Genomic DNA, 22,500 nt, shown 5'->3' on the forward strand with positions numbered 1-22,500 from the left:
GTGGAAAAGCGCTATATAAGTGCAGTCCATTTGTCCTGAGTGTTATTCTGCGTCTGTGTCCGCCAGGCCACACTACTGCAGACCCACTACATCGAGCTGCTCACCCTGTCTGGCGACTACTACAAATACCTGGGCGAGATGCTGAGGAGCATGGAGGAGCTGAAGGTACTCCCTCAATCCATCTTCTTCATCTTCAGCTTCTCAGATACGGCGGAGAGGGCGAATCTGAAAGAAATAAGTTCATCGTCTTTTCATGAGTTCAAAGACCACACCGACAACTGAGAACATTAAGGAGGTTTACTGGAATGAATGGAAGGGAAAGAATGGTTGACAATGAATGAATGAATGAATGAATGAATGAATGAATGAATGAATGAATGAATGAATGAATTGAATTGAATTGAATGGATGATTGAATGAATGAGCTGTGTGCAGAGTATCCAGGCAGGAGACTCTGGGTGTGGCAGATGAGTCCCTTGGGTTATCTGCCTGGCTTCCCAGAGCTCAGCACACAGTACCTGGATAGCAGATAGAGTACCTGGATATCAGATAGAGGAGCTGGAGAGCAGAGGAGGAGATGGGGAGCAGATAGAGGAGCTAGGAGAGCAGAGGAGGGGATGAGAGAGGGGGGGGGGGGACGAGAGAGACAACAGGTAGGTTAGGTTGCTTTATACTGTGAATCACAGGCCGGAGGCACCCGAGTAGACACACCTGTTACCACCGTGCCTCGGAGGCACTGTCATAACAGGCGTGACTAGTTGGGTTGATCGGCAGCGTGGCCAGGTGCGCCTGGTTTGATTGATGACGTTGTGGTGTCGTCTTTCTCCCGAACCCTCCGTTATATTAACTCCTTTCACTCAAACGTCTGGGAGAACGTACAACAACATGTGGCCAGGTTGATGTATAAATGTAATCATCAGCTACACGTTCCTTCCCAGTAAGGCAAGCCTGAGGCTACACAACACTTTAATGTCTAAATAATTCTGGAGAAACCTCGGGGAAAGGATGAATGTTCCTCAAGTTATGTTATATTGCACTGTACTTTAGATTGCTATTCTTGCACTTTGCCTTCAGCACTAGATTATGCTCTTAGTCACTTGTTTTAGAGAAAAGATGCACTTGTGAGTTCTGGCAAGTAGTAGTACATTGGCTCTTCCTACGTTAAATGCAATTATTGTTAGTCGCTTTGGATAAAAGCGTCTGCTAAATAACTGTAATGTAATGTCTATGTTGACCATGTAGTATAAACAGAAATCTAAATCTATAGCATGACAAATGATTATCAAAGCACGTAAGGTTATAATTGCATACTGTAGTAAGTGATCATGTTGTCAGTCATATAATAGTAGTAGTATACACAATATGTGAGTGTGTGTGTCAGTCTCGAGATGTAAATGCTAGTTATGATGAATGCACATTAGGGAGGTAGGGTGTTGTAGTTTTACATACCGAATGTTGAATTGTGTGTTAGAGAGAAGGAGCAGACGTCCGTGGTTGCGCTGATAGCAGCTGCAACCTTTGCCTGTAGCGAGTCAGAACCGAAAACGGCATGACGTACCGACGCAAAGCAGAACGGGAGAGAAAAGCAAACATCAGTGATCAAATAAACACACAGGGCTCCACCTTTCACGGCATACTGTAATACATCACAAGTGTATAACTTTCTCTCATTCCTCCCTCTCCCGTACCCCCCCCTCTCCCCCCTCCCCAGATGCAGGACACCAGGATCGACCTTCTGGAGGAGGAGCTCCGCCTCCTTAGGGAGGACGCCGAAGACCGTAGCGCCAAGAACCTCTCGCTGGAGGAGGCGATCCTGCGCTACCAGCTGGAGCTGTCCCAGTCCCAGGAGCATCTCCTCTCCGTGGAGGAGGTGCAGAGGAGCACGACGCTGCAGTGCACCTCCACGCAGGACAGCCTGGATTCCGCCCACGGCCGGCTGCGGGAGGCCGGCGAGCAGGCGGCCCGCCTCGCCGCGCTGATCGAGGAGGAGAAGAGGAAGCGGAGGCTGGCGGAGGAGCGCTTCGCCGAGCAGCGGGAGGAGCTGGAGGCGGTGCTGCGCCGGCGCCAGAAGGAGCTAGAGGAGGTCAACTGGGCCAAGCTGGAGGCGGAGAAGAGCGTCGGCGACGGCGAGCGGGAGGCGGAGCGCTTGAAGCGTCTGCTGGCCGAGGAGACGGGCCGCGGCAAGCGGCTGGAGCAGGAGCTGTCTAAGGTAAGGGCCAAGTGCATAACGGAGATCAATAACCTCAAGCAGAACTACGAGTCCCAGATCCAACTCAGCCGGGCAGACCTCCAGCGCCAGGCGGCCCACCTGGAGGAGGACGGCGCCTCGCTGAGGGTGCACTGCGACCGCCTGGAGGCGGAGCGGAGGGAACTGGAGGAGGAGCTGCGCCGGCTGCGCCTGTTGGCGGGCCAGGCGGAAGAGCAGAGGAGGAGGGTCGAGGAGGAGGCGCACGGCCAGCGGGCGGCGGCCGCCGAGGAGGCCCGGAGGAGGCGGGAGCTGGAGGAGCAGGTTGAGGCCCTCCTACGGCAGAGGGGGGAGGACAGCAACCAGCACAGCCAGGAGCTGGGCCAGGCCACCAAGAGCCTGAAGGAGAAGAGCGTGCAGCTGGCCCACCTGGCGCACAGCCTGGAGGAGGAGAACCTCCGGCGGAGGGTCCTGGAGGAGGAAAGGGTCCGGCTGGAGCAGGCCCTGGCGCAGGTCAAGGCCAGGCAGGCGTCCTCCTCGGCGGCGGCGGCGCGGCTGGGGGGCCTGGAGGAGGAGGCGGCCAAGATGCGGCTGCAGCTGGAGAAGGTGTCGGACGAGAAGGGCCGTCTGGAGCAGAGCGTAGGCCGGCTCCAGGGACGCGTCCGCGACCTGCAGGCCACCCGGGATGCGCTGGAGGCTGAGGTGGAGGGCCTGAGGAAGGGCCACCTGGAGGAGGTGGCCAGGAAGAGGCGGGTGGAGCTGGAGCTGGAGAAGACCACCGCCGCCATGAGGGAGTACACCGGCACCATCGCCGGCCTGCGCCAGAGCCAGGAGGAGGCCGACGCCGCGGGCCGCCGGGGCGGCGAGGAGCAGCGGCGGCTGCAGAAGGAGCTGGAGAGGAGCGTCCGGGAGCACAAGGCCTCCGCCGAGCGCGTGGCCCGGCTGGGCAGCGAGCTGACGGCCATCCAGCAGCAGCTCCACCAGGAGCAGGGCCGCGTCCGCGACGCCAACCACCGCCACGAGGGCCTCCACAAGACCCTGGAGGAGAAGAGCCGCGCGCTCAACGAGAGCCTGGCCGAACTGGGGAGGCTGCGCGGTCTGACGGAGACGCTGTCCAAGGAACGTCTGCGCCTGGAGGAGGAGCTGAGGGCGGTGCGGCAGGAGAGGGAGGAGCTGCTGGCGGCCGGCCGTGGGGCCGACGACATGCTGGCCGCCCAGGTCGCCACCCTGAAGAAGCAGCTGGACAGCAGCGCACGCAGCGGACAGGAGCACCAGAGCCTGGTGGCCGAGCTCTCTGCGGAGCGGGAGAAACTCAGAATGGAGATAGAGCAGACCCAAAAGCAGGCCGTCCAGGTACTTTGGGCCCTCCTCTCGGACTAGTTAGTCTTCTCAGACCAGACCGTCCCCCCTGTAGTTATTAGAGTAGAAGTGGGTTTTAGCTGGCGCTGTGGATCGATCTCCTTCTTGCATGCCGGAACACCCGTAGATGCCTTCTGCCTTACGTTTGCACTGATCAGTTCTTTAACACATACAAATCACCATCTGTATGTGTTTGTGTTGAACTGCATTTGCATGACAATCATTAGCGTGGTTGGTGCATCTCTTGACCCTCTCTGCCTGCCCTGTCTGACCAATCTGCTCGCCCACACTGCCCGGTCAGCATGTGGTTCAGCATGCTTTTTTACCTTCTGTTTTTTCCAGAATGATCAACAGTGCCAACTGATCACTGTCTCTGATCCTCTGGTCTAAACATACACAAGCATCTGTTTAAATTGCATGATTGATGTCATATTGATCATATAGATGTCATCTGTGTTGTGAGTTTGTGAGTGAGATTGGCTTAGCGTAGGGGGATCCATTAACGCCAACATTTGAGATGGGCTGTATTAACGCCACTACACTGTAACAAGACTGATTTATGCCTTATACTAGCAACATGTTAAACTGCAACAGAAAGGTAACTGACTTTCCTACAATTACATATCTACATTCATATTTTCTGCTTTTTATATCATATTTAGTTCTCAAATCATTAATATAAATTCTGTGAAGCGTCACCCTGACGATGGTACATCATTGAATAAGAACTTCATTCATACTGTACCTGCTACTGTACATGTGGGTGGTGTTAATACAGCCCCCCGCTCCAGGATTCCAAATTGCAGCGCTATCGTCAAAATTAGCAACCCAGTTTAAAACCGACTTAACCGCCATTAGATTTGAAAAAGTGAATTGTTTAGAGGACATTTTCAGCTACAAATTAAGCGACATTGCTATCACTAAAGTGATATTGTTGCCTCAGAGATGGCATTAATGTAACCCTTTCCACTAGTCAATCTTTTTCTTTTGTGTGGTTGCATTATGTGCAGTCTATTATTTAAGTGGATGACATTAAATTAATGTGTCGTGATATAACTGTTGATCTACCCCTTATGATTTTGCTTTACCGGTTAGGATACAACTGCTCTTGGGGTAAGTGACTGGGGGAGTTGTGTCACTTTAGGTGACAAGTAGATGTAGAAATGTGATAATTCTGTCATTAATTCACCTTTATGGGTCAGGTAAGCTAATTAACCATTTGTTTACCCACCCCACACCCTCTCTCTCTCTCTCTCTCTCTCTCGCTTCCCAATACTTATGCACCCCCCTCCCCAACACCCTCTCTCTTTCTCTCTCTCTCTCTCACTCTCTCACTTCCCAATACTTATGCACCCCCCTCCCCAACCCCCTCTCTCTTTCTCTCTCTCTCTCTCTCTCTCTCTCTCCCACCGCTCTCTCCATCTTTCTATCCTCTCTCTCTCTCTCCAGACGTCCTCCATGATCCAGAGCACTCAGACTCAGTACGCAGACCTGCTGGCCGAGAGAGACGCCCTGCTGGCGAAGCTGAAGCTATCGGACCAGGAGAAGTCCCGCTCGCTCAAACTGGAGGAGGAACTGAACCGCATCAAGCTCTCCCTGGAGTCGGAGCTCCGCATTAAACGGCGTCTGCAGGAAGAGAACGAGCAGGCGAAGAAGGACTTCCTGCACTGGCAGGGGCTGTGCAAGGCCAAGGAGAGCGAGGGCAGACGGTGTGACTCGGAGAAGGACCGGCTGACGCGGGAGAGGTGCACCATGAAGAGCGAGATGGAGAGGCTGATGAGGGAGCTGAGGGAGGCGGAGGAGACCTACAAGAGCCGGCTGCTGGTCACCCAGACGGAGCTGTCCGACCTGACCTCCGCCAGAGCCGCCCTGGAGGCCGAGCTGAGGACGCTGCGGGAGCGCGCCAACACCCTCCCCAAACACACCCAGACGGACGAGAGCCCGGCTGCCACCCTGGACCCCTCCGTCCTGCTCTTCGACGGCGTCCGCAAGAAGGTGACGGCCCAGCAGCTGCTCGACTGCGCCGTCATCGACAAGACCACCTTTAACCAGCTGATAAAGGGTCAGAGGACCGTGCCCGACGTGTCTGTGGACATCAAGCTGAACCTGAAGGGGACCGGCGTCATCGCCGGCATGGCCGCCGGGCCTCTGGGGAAAATGTCCCTCACAGAAGCCAGGAAGGCGAACCTTCTGTCTCCAGACAGCGCCATCTTGCTACTGGAGGCGCAGGCCGCTACGGGCCACATGGTGGACCCCAGAACCAACGAGAAACTGACGGTGGACGAGGCGTTAGACAGAGGCGTGGTGGACGAGGCGGACGGAGAGAGGCTGCTGGCGGCGGAGGCCGCCGCCATGGGTTACCGGGACCCCAACACCGCCAAGCCCCTGTCAGCGGGCCAGGCCATGAGGAAGGGGCTCATCGACAGGGACGTGGCGCTGCGTCTGCTGCAGGCCCAGGAGTCGGTGGGGGGCATCCTGGACCCCGTCCTCAGCGTGTTCCTCCCCAAAGACGCAGCCATGGACCGCGACCTCATCGACGAAGACCTGTACCGGGCCCTAAACCAGAGGCCCGAGTGCTACCTGGACCCGGACACCCGGATGGCAGCCAGCTACATGTCCCTGAAGAGGAGATGTAAGGCTGAGCCCAGCACGGGCCTGCTGCTGATGCCCGAGCCCGAGAAGCCCGTGACGGTGCAGGGGCTGAGGGGGCAGGTGTCCGTCTGTGACCTGGTGGACGCTAAACTGCTGGAGCGCTCCGACCTGGACCAGCTAAGGGCGGGCAAGCTGACCAGCCGGGACATCGAGACCCGGCTGCGCTCCTACCTGCGAGGGTCCACCTGCATCGCCGGGGTCTACGACGAGGCCAGCGGGAGAACCCTGCCCATCTACCAGGCCATGAAGGAGGGGCTACTGCGGCCCGGGACCACCCTGGAGCTCCTGGAGGCCCAGGCGGCCTCCGGGTTCATGATCGACCCCGTTGACAACCTCTACCTGACGGTCAGCGAGGCCTACAAGAGAGGCCTGCACGGCCCGGAGTTCAAGGACAAGCTGTTGTCTGCGGAGAGGGCCGTCACGGGCTACAAGGACCCCGGCACGGACAAGACTATCTCCCTGTTCCAAGCCATAGAGAAGGGCCTCATAGAGAAGGGCCATGGCATCCGGCTGCTAGAGGCCCAGATCGCCAGCGGGGGCATCATCGACCCGCAGCAGAGCCATCGCATCGAAGTGGACGTGGCCTACAAGAAGGGCTACTTCGGCAAAGAGATGAACCGGATCTTAACCGACGAGGGGGACGACACCAAGGGCTTCTTCGACCCCAACACCGAGGAAAACCTGACCTACCTCGAGCTGAAGAGACGCTGCATCACGGACAAGAAGACGGGTCTGGTCCTCCTCTCCATTAAAGACAAGAAGAAGCAGCAGTCCACTCAGAAGAACACCCTCAGGAAGAGGAGAGTGGTGATCGTGGACCCGGACACCAACAAGGAGATGACGGTGCAGGAGGCGTACGACAAGAAGCTCATAGACTACGAGACGTTCCTGGAGCTCTCGGGGCAGGAGTGCGAGTGGGAGGAGATCACCATAACCGCCCCCGATGGGTCCGTCCGGTTGGTCATCATTGACAGGAAGACGGGTCTGCAGTATGACATCAGAGAGCTGCTGGAGCAAGGCGTGATAGACCAGTCTGTGTATGAGCAGTACCGCGCCCAGACCCTCACTCTGACACAGTTCGCAGACGCCATCACCAGCAAGAGCAAAGTCAGGTCATCATCATCAACGGCAGTAGCACCACCATCATCATCAGCATCATCATCAGCAACATCATCATCAGCCACAAAATCATCAGCCATAACATCATCATCATCAGCAGCAGTAGCACCACCACCATCTTCATCAGCAACATCATCATCATCAGCAACATCATCATCATCATCAGCCACAAAAGCATCAGCCATAACATCATCAGCAGCAGCAGCAGCAGCAACATCAGCAGCAGAAGCTGCCGCAAAATCATCATCTTCTCTCTTCTCATCATCAACCTCTTCCCAGAGGACAACGACCACAACGACCAGGTCCATCATCACCGCTGAGAGCAGCTCTATGGTCAGCAGCACTACGATCATCGGCTCCTCGGCCCAGCCCGCCGCCCCACTCTCCCCCAACACCCTCAAGCACATCGCCAGCGTCTCCATCACGTTGGCCAGCCCGGCCGAGGGAGTGGACGAGCAGAGCCCCGTGGGGGCCATCTTTGACATGGAGGCCCTGGAGAAGATCTCCATCTCGGAGGCCCTGAAGAGAGGCCTGGTGGATTCCATCACCGCCCAGAGGCTGCTAGAGGCGCAGGCCTGCACCGGGGGCATCATCAACCCTGCCAACGGCCGCAGGATGGGCATCCAGGAGGCCTTCCGCAGCGGCATCATAGAGGCGGACATGGCCACTCGGCTGAAGCCTGCCCAGAAGGCCTACATCGGCTTTGAGGACGTCAAGTCTAAGACGAAGATGTCTGCCGCCGAGGCCATGAAGGAGAAGTGGCTGCCGTACGAGGCCGGCCACAGGTTCCTGGAGTTCCAGTACGCCACAGGAGGGCTGTTTGACCCGGAGCTGGGCCGCAAGAGAACCATCGAGGAGGCCCTGCAGGTGGGCTGGCTGGACGAGAGGTCGGCGCAGAAGCTCCAGGACACCCGCCACCACGGGAAGAACTTGACCTGCCCCAAGACCAAGCTGAAGATCTCCTACAAGGAGGCCATGGATAATTGCCTGGTGGAGGAGACCACAGGCGTGAGGATGCTCCAGGCCGCCACCACCTCCTCCAGAGGCATCAGCAGCCCCTACAACGTCTCCTCCGCCCCGGGCTCCGCCTCCGGCTCCAGGTCGGGCTCCAGGACGGGCTCCCGCCGGGGCAGCGTGGACCTGGGCTCCTCCGGCCGCTACACCAGCCTGAGCAGCTACAGCCACACCTCCTCCTTCAGCTCCAGATCCCTGTGCTAGGACATCGCTAGAGAGGGGAAATCATCCTTTAGTCTTTGTCTTAAACCTTTTAGAGTCCAATTTTATTTAGTCTATTAAGTGTCTTAACCAAATGCTTTGCTTTATATGTGTACGGAAAACGTTAAAAGTAAATAAATAAGGATCATGATGCATTGTTTAATACTAATGTGTAATGTAAATTGGCTTTGTTAATCTAACTGACAAGCATTTGACCAACTTGTTGTCAGCCTACTTATATTTCCTCTAAACAACTGCAAACAAAATATTCTATGTTGGGAATGGGTATTAGTTTGGGGAAACATTGAGGCAGTGTTTATATATTTTTACCTGTCAGAAGTACTTTTGCTTTGCTTGGGAAATGTGGGATAATAACAGTGAGTCATAAATAACATTGCTTAATATTAACATAGTATTTCTGCTGTTAGAATGGGGTGGTTAACCATTGTATTATTTTCCTGTCTTCATTTAACACATTGTAGCTTTTTCTACTTCTCAAAATAAAAATGTAATGTCCTTGCACTTGCTCTTGTGTTTTGTCATTTTGTCAATTCATGGTATGTGATTGCAGGCATAATTGGGATTAATACACACCATTTTCATGAGAAGCCTTGTAGTAATGATAATTAATAATAAACTCAGTTTCTTTGTGGATGCATTCAGTGGCTGTGTAGCCATCTTCCTTCATTCTCATAGAACAAACTAGCCACTAGTTGGTTATTTCATACTGCTACTAATATTTTTTTCAGTACAGTAATAATGAATAAACAGTTAATTACACAGGAACTCAAATGTTGTTTTATTGGCCACACGTCATTGCATATCAAAATGTGTGAGTGAGCGGACCCACGGAACACACACACAGACTTATGCTTTTCAGCGGACACACAGAACACACACACAAACTTATGCTTTTCAGCGGACACACAGAACACACACACAAACTTATGCTTTTCAGCGGACACACAGAACACACACACAAACTTATGCTTTTCAGCGGACACACAGAACACACACACAAACTTATGCTTTTCAGCGGACACACAGAACACACACACAAACTTAGCTTTTCAGCGATCACCGGTGGAATTTGTCCTCAGCATTTCACTCATCCAAGCTATCCTCCTCCAGGGGCAGCGGGCAGCCTTGTCAGTGGCCCCCGGGGACCAAGTCCAAGTGTTCAGTTCAAGTCTTGGTCAGGGACAGGACTGAAAAACATCTGTGATTCTGTATTGGGTTCTTAATGGGGGAAACCCTTGCAAAAACAGAGAGAACTTGCAAACTCTGGAAAGAAAGGCCCGGAAATATCCCACGGCCCCCACCTGAGTACCTCACAACCCTGGAGAGAATATCCACTGTGCCAACAACATCCCAAGCGGGAATCAAACCCATGACCTTCTTGCTGTGAGACGACAGTGCAAGTAGGCCTCCTAAGTGCACCGTGGCACAGTGGCAAAATGGTATGGGTTTTACCATTATATTATATTATTTATATACTATTAATTATTAGGCTATATTCTTTTTCATAAGTCATTTACTATTGCTTTGATCACATGCAATTGTATGGCAAGAAATTGTAATTAAGCGACATCTCTTCCACTAGATGGCAATAGTAAGTATTCTCTGTTTTCTCAGCAACATCATCTCACCAACAAAGAAGACCTGATACGGAAGTATTTTTTTGTGTGCATTATGTTATGTTTATCTAGCTTATGAGCTTGCGGGGGTGTTTTTATTCTGTCATTTCATGAGCTACACAGCACCCGGAACATCATCACACTGTGTGTGTATATAGTATATAGCTACTGGGAAGCCAGACAGTTAAGCTGCTAATGTTACTGGATAGCATTAGCCTCAGCTAGCAGATAGCATTAGCCTCAGCTAGCAGATAGCATTAGCCTCAGCTAGCAGATAGCATTAGCCTCAGCTAGCAGATAGCATTAGCCTCAGCTAGCAGATAGCATTAGTCTCAGCCAGCAGATAGCATTAGCCTCAGCCTGCAGATAGCATTAGCCTCAGCCAGCAGATAGCATTAGCCTCAGCTAGCAGATAGCATTAGCCTCAGCTAGCAGATAGCATTAGCCTCAGCTAGCAGATAGCATTAGCCTCAGCCAGCAGATAGCATTAGCCTCTCAGCAGATAGCATTAGCCTCAGCTAGCAGATACGACTCTCTGGCTGCAGCGTTAGCAGTGAGGCTAACCTGATGTTATGTTATCTTGCTGCTGTATTAAAACCTCTTGAGTTTGGGGCTGGTGCAACAATAAGGTAACGAATATCCTTCACCTCGTACTCAATATGGGATGACTGACTTACGTACAGTAATGTACGTAAGCAAGTTATGCAAACCGTTAGCTATCTATCAGCTAAGTGGTAGCTAGCTAGGACATGAGCTAGCTAGGACATCAGCTAGCTAGGACATCAGCTAGCTAGGACATCAGCTAGGACATCAGCTAGCTAGGACATCAGCTAGGACATCAGCTAGCTAGGACATCAGCTAGCTAGGACATCAGCTAGGACATCAGCTAGGACATCAGCTAGCTAGGACCTCAGCTAGCTAGGACCTCAGCTAGCTAGGACATGAGCTAGCTAGGACATGAGCTAGCTAGGACATGAGCTAGCTAGGACATCAGCTAGCTAGGACCTCAGCTAGCTAGGACATGAGCTAGCTAGGACCTCAGCTAGCTAGGACCTCAGCTAGCTAGGACATTAGCTAGCTAGGACATTAGCTAGCTAGGACATCAGCCAGCTAGGACATCAGCTAGCTAGCTACAGGTCTGCTGGCTGGGTCAGTCTAGGTATATTCAACCTAGCTTTACTGTCTGTCCAAAGCCTGCACCGTCATTGCTAGCTTATACCGGGCCTTTGGGAAAACCAGAAAACCACCCTTATGAAACTAGTACTTTGTCCAGGCTGGCTAGTGTTGAGTTTGTGTGTGTTCACTCCAGGGGACAGTATGGCAGAGGATCCCCAGAGAAACTTCCGCTCTGCCTACTATGAGAAGGTGGGTTTCCGAGGGGTGGAGGAGAAGAAGTCCCTGGAGATCCTGCTCAAAGACAACCCGCTGGGTAGGTGAACATACCTCATCTAGTAATGTATCTGCTGCCTGTGGTGATTACATTTCTTACATTTAGCGGCGTATCTTTACTGTGGAACGTGTGTCTTGTGGACGTGTGTCTTGTTCTTCAGACGTGGAGAAGCTGAGTACGTTTAGTCAGAGGTTCCCCCTGCCCTCCATGTACAGGATCCATGTGTGGAAGGTGCTGCTGGGTAAGGAGACACCTACACTTGATATCCCGAGAGAGATCATCTCAGTTAGAGACAAGCTCCTTACAGCGCACACACAAGTCAATAAACACTTCCCACCTAGCCCACTGAGATCTTACCTCTCACTCCCACAAACATACCCCACTTCTTTGTGTTTCACACCGATGATGTCTGTGTGTGTGTGTGTGTGTGTGTGTGTGCGCGCGCGCAGGCATCCTGCCGCCGCACAGCGACTCCCACGCGCTGGTGGAAGGCTACCGGCGGGAACAGTACCAGGATGTGCTGGAGGCGCTGGAGGTGATGAGGTTCATCCACCCGGCCACGCCCCCCACCCAGGTGTACCTGCGCATGTTCCAGCTGGAGAGCCAGGTGCTGCCCCGTCGCTCCGAGATCACACCCCCGGTAAGGAGAGAGGTGGCAAAGCAAATCATTCAAAGCTTTATTTGTATAGCGCATTTCATACACAGAGGCAACACAATGCGCTTTACAGAGAACAAGGGAGGTGGGCATACGACCCACTCTCTACATATTCCAGAGGGAAGCAAAAAAACAGTAATCACCCGGGGGCCAGATAAGTGAGCTGTAAAAATTATTCCCTGACCCCTCTCAACAAGGCGATCAAGCAAGCTCCAGGAGTATGTTTGTCTACCGGCTAAGAACATTTATAAAGCAATACATTACATTAAATTACATTTCAGAGTAAGAGAGGCTAAAAAAGCATCATAGGAGAGACATGGCAAATACTGGTGTGTGTTTGCTATGGCCCAGGCCTAAAGGCTGGTGTATGTCTGTGTGTACGCAAAGGAAACGTATGATGAAGGAAGCGTCAGAGATCTGTTGCAAATATGACTCGTTCCTTGTGACAGGAGCTACCCAGACATAGGAGGCAGGATACCAGGGAGGATGAGATGACATTTTCTGGGAGTTGTTACTTACCTATGTGCAAGGGAAGACAATGAAGGGGATCTGTACATACTGTGTCTATATGACATCACGTTAGTCATTTAGTACACGCTTTTATCCAAAGCGACTTAGAATAATTGCATTTAACGTAGGTAGTCAGTGTACCACTACTCGCCAGAACTCACAAGTGCATCTCCTTTCTAAACAAATGTGTTGATTGTTTGCGTGTTCCAGGATGAGGCGGACGAGGACTTCCTGGCCGTTAGCAGAGCCATGGAGGAGATCGTAGATGACCCAGTGGACTGCTATTGGTTAATCAAGTGCTTTGTCAACCAGTTCAACAACAAGTTTGGGGACTCCATCCCCCACCTGGTGAGTAACTGTGCTAGGGGGTGTGTCCTGCACTCAAGTGGGACTGTGTGGCATATTTCTGATTTATTATTATCCCAATTTACCATTATGTTTCTCTCCCCCCTTCTTTTTGGTAATGAATGGTCCAGCCCAAGAGCCTGGAGCACTATCTGAGCCAGGAGGAGCCCCGCCTACTGGCCCATCTGAAGAAGACGGGGGTGCTGGGCCTGCTGCCCTACGGCCTGTGGTTCCGACGCTGCTTTGCTGGCTGTCTGCCCGAGTCCAGCCTGCAGAGGTCAGACTGCTTCTCCCTGGAGCTACCTGGTCACAATGCACTTGTGTGTACCCACACACACACTCACACACACACACACACACACACACACTGAGACACGGTATGCCATTGGGATATTTACGATTTGTTTTCTCAGAGTGTGGGATAAGATGATCAGCGGCTCCTGTAAGATCCTGGTGTTTGTTGCCGTGGAGATTCTGCTCAGTTACAAGATCATGCTGATGGGCATGAGCCGGCCAGAGGGCGTGGTCAACTTCCTGTGCAAGGTGAGTGACATCAATGTACCAAGGGGTTTGTTGGTCCTACGGGGAAACCTGCAACCAATCACATCGACTTCTCTCCCGCCCCAGATCCCTCAGGAGAACACGGATGCTATTGTGACCAAAGCCATCGACCTGTGGCACAAGTACTGTGGCACTCCCATGCACTCAGTGTAGGACTGTGAGCCTCAAGACCTCCGCTCCCGTTGGAGATGTGTACCCAGAGATGCTTCCCTTTCCCGGGATACGCACGGACACCTCGTCCCTTTCAGAGACGGAGCCTGTTAGGTTGTGTTTCAGGCTGGACTGGTTGTTGGTGTGGGGAGTCTGTTGCTGCTTCGTCTGAAGGATTACACTGACTGTACGTGCTCAATTCCTCTCCAGACGTGCAAAGTGCTTTACATAGTATTGAGTGTGTTGCACCCACCGTGGTGATGAATGTTCACCACTATCAGCTGTCTGATGTCTACCCCAGTCACAACCTTGTCCAAATGATCCTAAGAGAAGATCCTTACTAACAGGTACTTATTAGCTTGCTTTTCATGTGAGCGTATACTATTACTGAGAATGACTGTATTTATTGTCAATAAATAAGTCAATAAATATATTTAAATAATTACTTGCTTGTGTTAATGTCTTGAAGCAAAATCCCAGTATTACCCTGCTAGAGGACTTTCTTATGGACCAGAAATATACAAGCAGACATTTTGAATGTCCATTTTTTATTAAGAAGTTTCATTTATTTAAGAAGTTTCCTTTATGTAAGAAACTGCATACATTTTAGAAGACTCACAATAATTTAACAATTAATTACATGCAGTTTCCCTCTTTACAATATGCAAAAAAACAGCCCCACTTTTCCTTTTACAGTATATGTACAAACTGTACCTTACAACTCTGACCGTGTGTGTGTCCTCTTTTCTCTGTAAAACACTGGAGGAGAACAGTACAGGGAAACAATCACAGCACTGGCCCTGTACACACACACAACCATGACACACATCCCTGTACACACACACAACCATGACACACATCCCTGTACACACACACACACACACACAACCATGACACACATCCCTGTACACACACACAACCATGACACAGAACAGGCCAGATAACTTCTCCAAATACAGGATCAAGACCATCAATGCACTGATTGCATGTGCAGATTGTAAACAATAAACATGTCTCCCTCTTATTCGTTACCTTAGATTTCACCAGGTGGGTGGCGTTTGCTCCGAACAACCAATCAAAAGATTTGAGAAGGCGCTGGTCCCGCCCACCCAGCGCATCATGCACAGTCCGACGCCGCGTGTTTCCTGCTTCCCAGCATCTGTACAGAGACTGAGCAGTGAGGAACGGGGAACAGCCCATTCACTAATATCCATCTGCGTAGTTTCTCTGCTCAATAAATAAGAGTTTTGCAACATTATTTACAGACAACGAACATAGCCTGCTGTATCAAAATATCATCGAAACAAAAAGAAATTTGGCAACGTTTTAGTCCCTGTAAACAACACAGTAGGCACAGTGACACGGTGCGCGGCAGACCCCCACAACCACTAGAATCTGGGATGTATTCATGCTGCTGTACAGCATTCCTAATAACTTTGGTTTAGGGCATGAAACTGTCTGAAATGTTTTAAATGTTGGAGCATCTGAATGCAGCACAGGAAGAGGAGGGGGGGGGGGCGGGTTGATTTACTGTACGTTACTGTTATTGCTACAGTAGTTAGATTCACATGTCTACATCACAATGTGATGATTCAATATAACACACTGTATACTGTATTGACATATTCATTCTATTTGATATCCAACTTTTAAATGTCATGTTTCTGAGAGCAGCATAACACTGGATCTGCATGTACTGTGGTGTACATATATGGAGTCAGAATGGAGTCAAAAGTATTGAGCAGGCGAAGAAATGTGTAACTTCGAAGGTCTCCTTACTTGCACAAAACATGCTTCGCTTGCTCAAAACATTTCTTTCGCCTGCTCAATACTTTTGACTCCATTCTGAGTCCATACACATATCACCTGACACAGAGGTGTTACTGAATTGGGTGAAATGGAATCGATGAGAGTTAAACATCGTTGTTTTAGGAACAGCTGCCCTCAAGACAAGAAGAGAATGGAAACCTGCCAAACACCCCTGGATGAAGAGCGTCTACTACGTTTCCCCACATCCCATTGGCACATATGCAGCACAGAGGCGGGGTGCCAACGCCTGGCCCAGAGTACCGTCACAAACAAAAGTGCAAATAAGTAAACATGTAGACCACCTCTCTCCATCATTAAATGAGAATAAAAAGCTGTTTTTAAAAACGACACTTGTTTTGTCCATAAAATCACCACTAAGGTGAGAAGCCAGTCCAGAGCATGTCTCAGCGTCTCCACCATGTGTACGCGATCCACTTTTCTGACCCGACTGACCTCGGCATGAGCACACAGTCACAACGTTGAGGCCCCGTCTTCCCTGATGAAAGCAGCAGCTATGTGAGTGGAGGAGTGTGTCCGTCTGTTACGACAGCCCTCTGGGTTCAGGGTTCAGGTCCAGGTTCAGGTCTGGGTTCAGGTCCAGGCCCAGTCTGGTTGTTGGGTGTTGATCTGGAGGGGGGACTGGTGTCGGGGTGGGGCCAGGATACAGTCCGTTCCTGGATCCTCGTCTGGGATGGTCACACACAGCTGAGACCCCACTGAGGGACTCTACGGTCGATGGAACCTGCAGGACACAGAGAGAGAAAAAAAGATCTTTCCCAGGTTTCTACCAGCTCTGTGGCCTAGTGGTAGAGTGTCCGCCCAGAGACTGGGAGGTTGTGGGTTCGATCCCCGGCTGAGTCATACCAAAGACTATAAAAATGGGACCCATTGCATCCCTGCTTGGCACTCAGCATCAAGGGTTGGAATTGGGGGGCTACATCACCAAATGATTCCCGAGCGCGGCACCGCTGCTACTCAGCGCTCCCCCAGGGGATGGGTCAAATGCGGAGAACAAAGGTAGAGGTAGAAAGTAGAAAGTTGGTGTGTAATGGGGGAATCTGTGCAAGATAAAGTTGCCGGCTAGCCAGCTTGCTGATGCTATTTTGGAAATGGTTGAGGAAAGTAGGCTATGACATCACACTGCACCCGCGATGATGCAGTTTTCTGAAGGGCAAAACTTGTAGCCCATTTCTATCTGCATTCACCGGGAAATCTCTAGATAAACCACAGGGAATGTCCATTCACCGTCCAAGTGGGAAGTCTATAGAGTTCCCATCCTGTCAGGGAATACACATTTCCCGGGGAATCTATAGTTTTTCCACATGTACCGTAACATAGTATGTGTATGCCTGAAGAAACGGTCCGTATGCGATACCTGGTTAGATGGCGACTCGACTCATGCACCTCCATCTCTGTGCTTTTGAATTCATTGAGCTCCTTTCGTATGGCAGCCTGCGTGGGACAAACAGAACGGGATATCAGAGAGAGCGCTAGAAACGTGAGTGTGTCATCGCAAAGTCAGTTTTATTTATATAGCACTTTTTTATTTATATAGTTTTATTTATATAGCACATATAAGCAAATGTAACACAGTGCTTTACAGAATAAATAAAAACAGTTTATTAGTCGATGGTATAAAAAAGAAGAAAATAAAACAGGATGGATTATATGTATAGTAAAAGAGAATAGAAAATAAGAAACAGTAAAAAATAAAAAAAATAAAGAATAAAACAATAAAAAAAATCTTTAATTAAAACACGTAAAACTACATGATGAAGGCGAGATTAAAAAGGTATGTTTTAAGCCACAGTTGCAGCCATTCTTAGGTTTTTCTGGCAGGGTATTCCAGAGGCTGAGGGCGTGAAAACTGAAGGCTGTGTGAGAGGACATGAACGCCGGTGTGTGTGTGTGTGTGTGCGTGTGTGTGTGTGTGTGCGTTAACCTTATCGGCTGCTGTTAGCCGCGTCCAGGGTTTGTCGGCCCTCCGGTCGTAGTCCTGAGCGTCGGCCACCTCCACGTAGTCACTGAAGCGGATCAGGATCTTAGCCTCCCTCAGCTCCTCCACCGTGGGCCTCTGACTCAGCTGGTGGGGGGGGGGGGGGGGGGGGTGGGGGGGTATATGGAATGTCAACACCAGCCAACAGCCAGATGACCAGAACGCTAACCCTCAGAGCCTGGGGCAGAGAGCCGCCAGTCAGACAGACCCCCCCCGGTGCTGACCGCTGACCGCTCCCCCCTGCTGCACAGCGGAAAGGAGAGCTGCTGGCTCTGTCTATCTGCATAAAGGTTAACACGGGTGGTGTGTGTGTGTGGCAGAGAAAGAGAGACAATTTCATAAGCTGTGTCCCTCTGGGGCCATCGTAAATGGATGGTGTGTGTGTGTGTGTGTGTGTGTGCGTGTGTGTGTGTGTGTGTGTATGTGTGTGTGTGTGTGTGTGCGTGTGTGTGTGTCTATTGATCAAGTGACCCGGGGGTAGTATATCTAGATTACAGTGGCAGCTGCTCCCAACCGTAAGACAATAAAGAAGGCGGCCTTAGATCAGATCAACTTGACCATTAAAGAGAAACACACACGCACACACACACACACACACACACACACACACACACACACACACACACACACACACACGACGACACAAACAGCTCATGTTACGCAACAGGGGATATGATAACCTGATGTTATAACAGCTAATGTGATTATATATTTTCCAATTGTCTGCCATCTGACGGCCAGGAACACAGGTCCCCATGGCAACGATGTTCATTCCCAGCTCAGGTCCGCTGTGTCCTGTCCAGATGTGTCCAGATCAGGGACTGCTGTGTCCTGTCCAGATGTGTCCAGATCAGGGACCGCTGTGTCCTGTCCAGATGTGTCCAGATCAGGGACCGCTGGGTCCTTTTGTATTAAGCTACTAATTGTAAATTGTATTACTAATTCTAAATTTGCGTTGAGCCAGCGATGAGTAGTGAAGGAGCTGCAGGTCACGACCCCTGGTCTGGAGTGTCCCCAGGTCCTGGTCCCATGGGTCACTGTGTCCCCAGGTCCTGGTCCCATGGGTCACTCTGACTCTGCTCACAGACTGAACCCTGACTGGCTGATCTCCAGCCTAGGGGACAGTGCTACTCTCTAAACATTTCAAACGGACATCCTCCCCCCCCCAGCCTCTCATATAGTTAGGGTCCCCCCCCCCCAGCCTCTCATATAGTTAGGGTCCCCCCCCCCCCCAGCCTCTCATATAGTTAGGGTCCCTCCCCCCCCAGTCTCTCATATAGTTAGGGTCCCCCCCCCCCCCCCCAGTCTCTCATATAGTTAGGGTCCCCCCAGTCTCTCATATAGTTAGGGTCCCCCCCCCCCCCAGCCTCTCATATAGTTAGGGTCCCCCCCCCCCAGCCTCTCATATAGTTAGGGTCCCCCCCCCCCCAGCCTCTCATATAGTTAGGGTCCCCCCCCCCCAGCCTCTCATATAGTTAGCCCCCCCCCCCCAGCCTCTCATATAGTTAGGGTCCCCCCCCCCCCCCAGCCTCTCATATAGTTAGGGTCCCCCCCCCCCCCAGTCTCTCATATAGTTAGGCTCCCCCCCCCCCCAGCCTCTCATATAGTTAGGGTCCCCCCCCCCCCCCAGTCTCTCATATAGTTAGGGTCCCCCCCCCCCCCCCCCCAGTCTCTCATATAGTTAGGGTCCCCCCCCCCCCAGCCTCTCATATAGTTAGGGTCCCCCCCCCCCCCCAGTCTCTCATATAGTTAGGGTCCCCCCCCCCCCCCCAGTCTCTCATATAGTTAGGGTCCCCCCCCCCCCCCCAGTCTCTCATATAGTTAGGGTCCCCCCCCCCCCCCAGTCTCTCATATAGTTAGGGTCCCCCCCCCCCCCCAGTCTCTCATATAGTTAGGGTCCCCCCCCCCCCAGTCTCTCATATAGTTAGGGTCCCCCCCCCCCCCAGTCTCTCATATAGTTAGGGTCCCCCCCCCCCCCAGTCTCTCATATAGTTAGGGTCCCCCCCCCCCCCCAGTCTCTCATATAGTTAGGGTCCCCCCCCCCCCCCAGTCTCTCATATAGTTAGGGTCCCCCCCCTCCCCCAGTCTCTCATATAGTTAGGGTCCCCCCCCCCCAGCCTCTCATATAGTTAGGGTCCCCCCCCCCCCCCCCAGTCTCTCATATAGTTAGGGTCCCCCCCCCCCAGCCTCTCATATAGTTAGGGTCCCCCCCCCCCAGTCTCTCATATAGTTAGGGTCCCCCCCCCCCAGTCTCTCATATAGTTAGGGTCCCCCCCCCCCCCAGTCTCTCATATAGTTAGGGTCCCCCCCCCCCCCAGTCTCTCATATAGTTAGGGTCCCCCCCCCCCCCAGTCTCTCATATAGTTATGGTCCCCCCCCCCAGCCTCTCATATAGTTAGGGTCCCCCCCCCCCAGTCTCTCATATAGTTAGGGTCCCCCCCCCCCCAGCCTCTCATATAGTTAGGGTCCCCCCCCCCCCCAGCCTCTCATATAGTTAGGGTCCCCCCCCCCCAGCCTCTCATATAGTTAGGGTCCCCCCCCCCCAGTCTCTCATATAGTTAGGGTCCCCCCCCCCCCCCAGTCTCTCATATAGTTAGGGTCTCCCCCCCCCCCAGCCTCTCATATAGTTAGGGTCCCCCCCCCCCAGCCTCTCATATAGTTAGGGTCCCCCCCCCCAGCCTCTCATATAGTTAGGGCCCCCCCCCCCCCCCCCAGCCTCTCATATAGTTAGGGTCTCCCCCCCCCCCAGTCTCTCATATAGTTAGGGTCCCCCCCCCCCCCAGCCTCTCATATAGTTAGGGTCCCCCCCCCCCCAGCCTCTCATATAGTTAGGGTCCCCCCCCAGCCTCTCATATAGTTAGGGTCCCCCCCCCCCCCCCAGCCTCTCATATAGTTAGGGTCCCCCCCCAGCCTCTCATATAGTTAGGGTCCCCCCCCAGCCTCTCATATAGTTAGGGTCCCCCCCCCCCCCAGCCTCTCATATAGTTAGGCTCCTCCCCCCCAGTCTAACCTTCCTAGTGAGTCGTCTCTTGAGCTCCCTCTTCTCCTCCAGCTCCTCCAGTTCATTTCGAGCTGGGAAAGAGAAAGAGCGATGGATCATTCACTGGGATTACAAAATTTATTATGAATTTAATACCACTTACTGAGCTGAGAACCAACCAGCCAATTCAGACAATCTGTACTAAAAAAAAATTTTTTTCTCACTAGTTGGGATGTGTCAAAGCTTCCATTGTCTCTGTGTTTTGTGTGTGTGTGTGTGTGTGTGTGTGCGCGTCGTGTGCTGCTTACGTTTGAGTATGTTTCTCTGCTCCAGCTCCTCTGCCGTCGGTCTCTGACTGAGCCTCCTGAGAGAACAGAGCGGCCGTTAGCGCCAGGATCTTCTAGCAACCGGGAATATAAACTGGTCATAAATATACCACAATGCCCCCCCCCCCACTATGACCGACCATATTAGAACAGTCTCGGCAGCCAGTCCGTTCTATTGTTTCCATCATGTTTCATTCTCTGACATCGTAGCCCTTTCATCTGGGAGCACTGACTTTGAGATTAACACTCATCGCCATAACTGACACAGTGATTCATGTTACTGGGTGGGGGGGGGGGGGGGGGGGGGGGGGGGGGGCTTTGAGGAGGCTGAGATTTATCCCAGGAGGGGGGAACGGTTTGTGTATTCTGCGTCCTTCCCGCAGTCGAACACACCCAGCGTTAGAATGTGTCCCCAGGCGAGGGAGGGGGGGGAGGGGAGGTAGCAGCCCTGGTCAGAATGTCACGGAAAGCTGTCCCCCCTCTCGCTGGGCATATTAAAGATGACCTCCGCCTCTGACCTCTGCCCCGCCCCCGTTCCCTCCATTTCCCTCTCCTCTCTCTATCTTCACTCCTCCTCTCCCCCCCCCCCTCTCTCTCTCTCTATTTCTCATAGGTAGCTCTGCTTCGCTTCCCCCCTCCATCCATCATGTCCTATCTTGAGCAGCCAGGTCACGTGTCTGGCCGACCCCAGAGCAGGCTGGGATGCGCGCCACGCGGGTGACAGGTATAGTAATACTGTAGTAGGACTAGTAGTCTCTCTGTGTGTATGTGCGGGTGACAGGTATAGTAATACTGTAGTAGGACTAGGAGCCTCTCTGTGTGTATGTGTGGGTGACAGGTATAGTAATACTGTAGTAGGACTAGTAGCGTCTCTGTGTGTATGTGTGGGTGACAGGTATAGTAATACTGTAGTAGGACTAGTAGCCTCTCTGTGTGGATGTGTGGGTGACAGGTATAGTAATACTGTAGTAGGACGAGTAGCCTCTCTGTGTGTATGTGCGGGTGACAGGTATAGTAATACTGTAGTAGGACGAGTAGTCTCTCTGTGTGGATGTGTGGGTGACAGGTATAGTAATACTGTAGCAGGACTAGTAGCCTCTCTCTGTGTGTATGTGTGGGTGACAGGTATAGTAATACTGTAGCAGGACTAGTAGCGTCTCTGTGTGTATGTGTGGGTGACAGGTATAGTAATACTGTAGTAGGACTAGTAGCCTCTCTGTGTGGATGTGTGGGTGACAGGTATAGTAATACTGTAGGTGGACTAGTAGCCTCTCTGTGTGTATGTGTGGGTGACAGGTATAGTAATACTGTAGTAGGACGAGTAGCCTCTCTCTGTGTGGATGTGTGGGTGACAGGTATAGTAATACTGTAGTAGGACGAGTAGCCTATCTGTGTGTATGTGTGGGTGACAGGTATAGTAATACTGTAGTAGGACTAGTAGCCTATCTGTGTGTATGTGCGTGAGCGCACGTGAGATTCTATCATCTCTCACCCTGGCTAGCTTGCTGGCAGGCTAATATGGTGTCGCTGGATGGATGGATGTGTGAGTGTGTGAGTGTGTGTGTGAGTGTGTGTGTGAGTGTGTGTGTGTGTCTCACCGGGTCAGCTTGG

The 22,500-nt window shown here is 52.0% G+C and overlaps 3 protein-coding genes across 9 annotated transcripts in view; 2 read left to right on the plus strand and 1 right to left on the minus strand.

Moving 5' to 3' along the window:
- Window positions 1–9,046, plus strand: part of LOC311314494 (desmoplakin-B-like) — a 26,574-nt gene extending 17,528 nt beyond the window's left edge. For 2 of the 6 annotated variants that reach the window (XM_084444865.1, XM_084444866.1), the window contains exons 22-25: window positions 67–165; window positions 1,712–3,538; window positions 4,640–4,657; window positions 4,994–9,046. In XM_084444865.1, coding sequence (XP_084300991.1) covers window positions 67–165; window positions 1,712–3,538; window positions 4,640–4,657; window positions 4,994–8,533 — 5,484 coding nt within the window. In that variant the 3' untranslated portion in view covers window positions 8,534–9,046. The remainder of the gene's footprint in view (window positions 1–66; window positions 166–1,711; window positions 3,539–4,639; window positions 4,658–4,993) is intronic. The other 4 variants (XM_084444867.1, XM_084444870.1, XM_084444868.1 and 1 more) reach the window with 3 other exon arrangements.
- A 1,163-nt stretch (window positions 9,047–10,209) lies between these two features.
- Window positions 10,210–14,148, plus strand: tbc1d7 (TBC1 domain family, member 7). 2 transcript variants are annotated; one of them, XM_084444357.1, is made up of 8 exons: window positions 10,210–10,796; window positions 11,477–11,596; window positions 11,718–11,798; window positions 12,007–12,197; window positions 12,933–13,070; window positions 13,199–13,344; window positions 13,481–13,610; window positions 13,695–14,148. In XM_084444357.1, the coding sequence occupies exons 2-8, from the start codon at window positions 11,485–11,487 to the stop codon at window positions 13,779–13,781; spliced, it is 885 nt and encodes a 294-aa protein (XP_084300483.1). In that variant the 5' UTR covers window positions 10,210–10,796; window positions 11,477–11,484; the 3' UTR covers window positions 13,782–14,148. The 2 variants fall into 2 exon arrangements, with proteins under 2 accessions (XP_084300483.1, XP_084300482.1); XM_084444356.1 differs by lacking the exon at window positions 10,210–10,796 and having other exon boundaries at window positions 11,179–11,596.
- Window positions 14,149–16,074: 1,926 nt separating this feature from the next.
- Window positions 16,075–22,500, minus strand: part of phactr1 (phosphatase and actin regulator 1) — a 15,528-nt gene continuing 9,102 nt past the window's right edge. The window contains exons 8-12 of the mRNA XM_084445156.1: window positions 20,872–20,927; window positions 20,594–20,655; window positions 17,530–17,670; window positions 16,963–17,039; window positions 16,075–16,329 (exon numbers count right to left, since the gene is read on the minus strand). Of these exons, the coding sequence (XP_084301282.1) occupies window positions 16,314–16,329; window positions 16,963–17,039; window positions 17,530–17,670; window positions 20,594–20,655; window positions 20,872–20,927 (352 nt within the window). The 3' untranslated portion in view covers window positions 16,075–16,313. The remainder of the gene's footprint in view (window positions 16,330–16,962; window positions 17,040–17,529; window positions 17,671–20,593; window positions 20,656–20,871; window positions 20,928–22,500) is intronic.

Source organism: Borostomias antarcticus (genome assembly GCF_949987555.1).
Source record: "Borostomias antarcticus genome assembly, chromosome: 10".
Lineage (NCBI taxonomy): Eukaryota > Metazoa > Chordata > Actinopteri > Stomiiformes > Stomiidae > Borostomias > Borostomias antarcticus.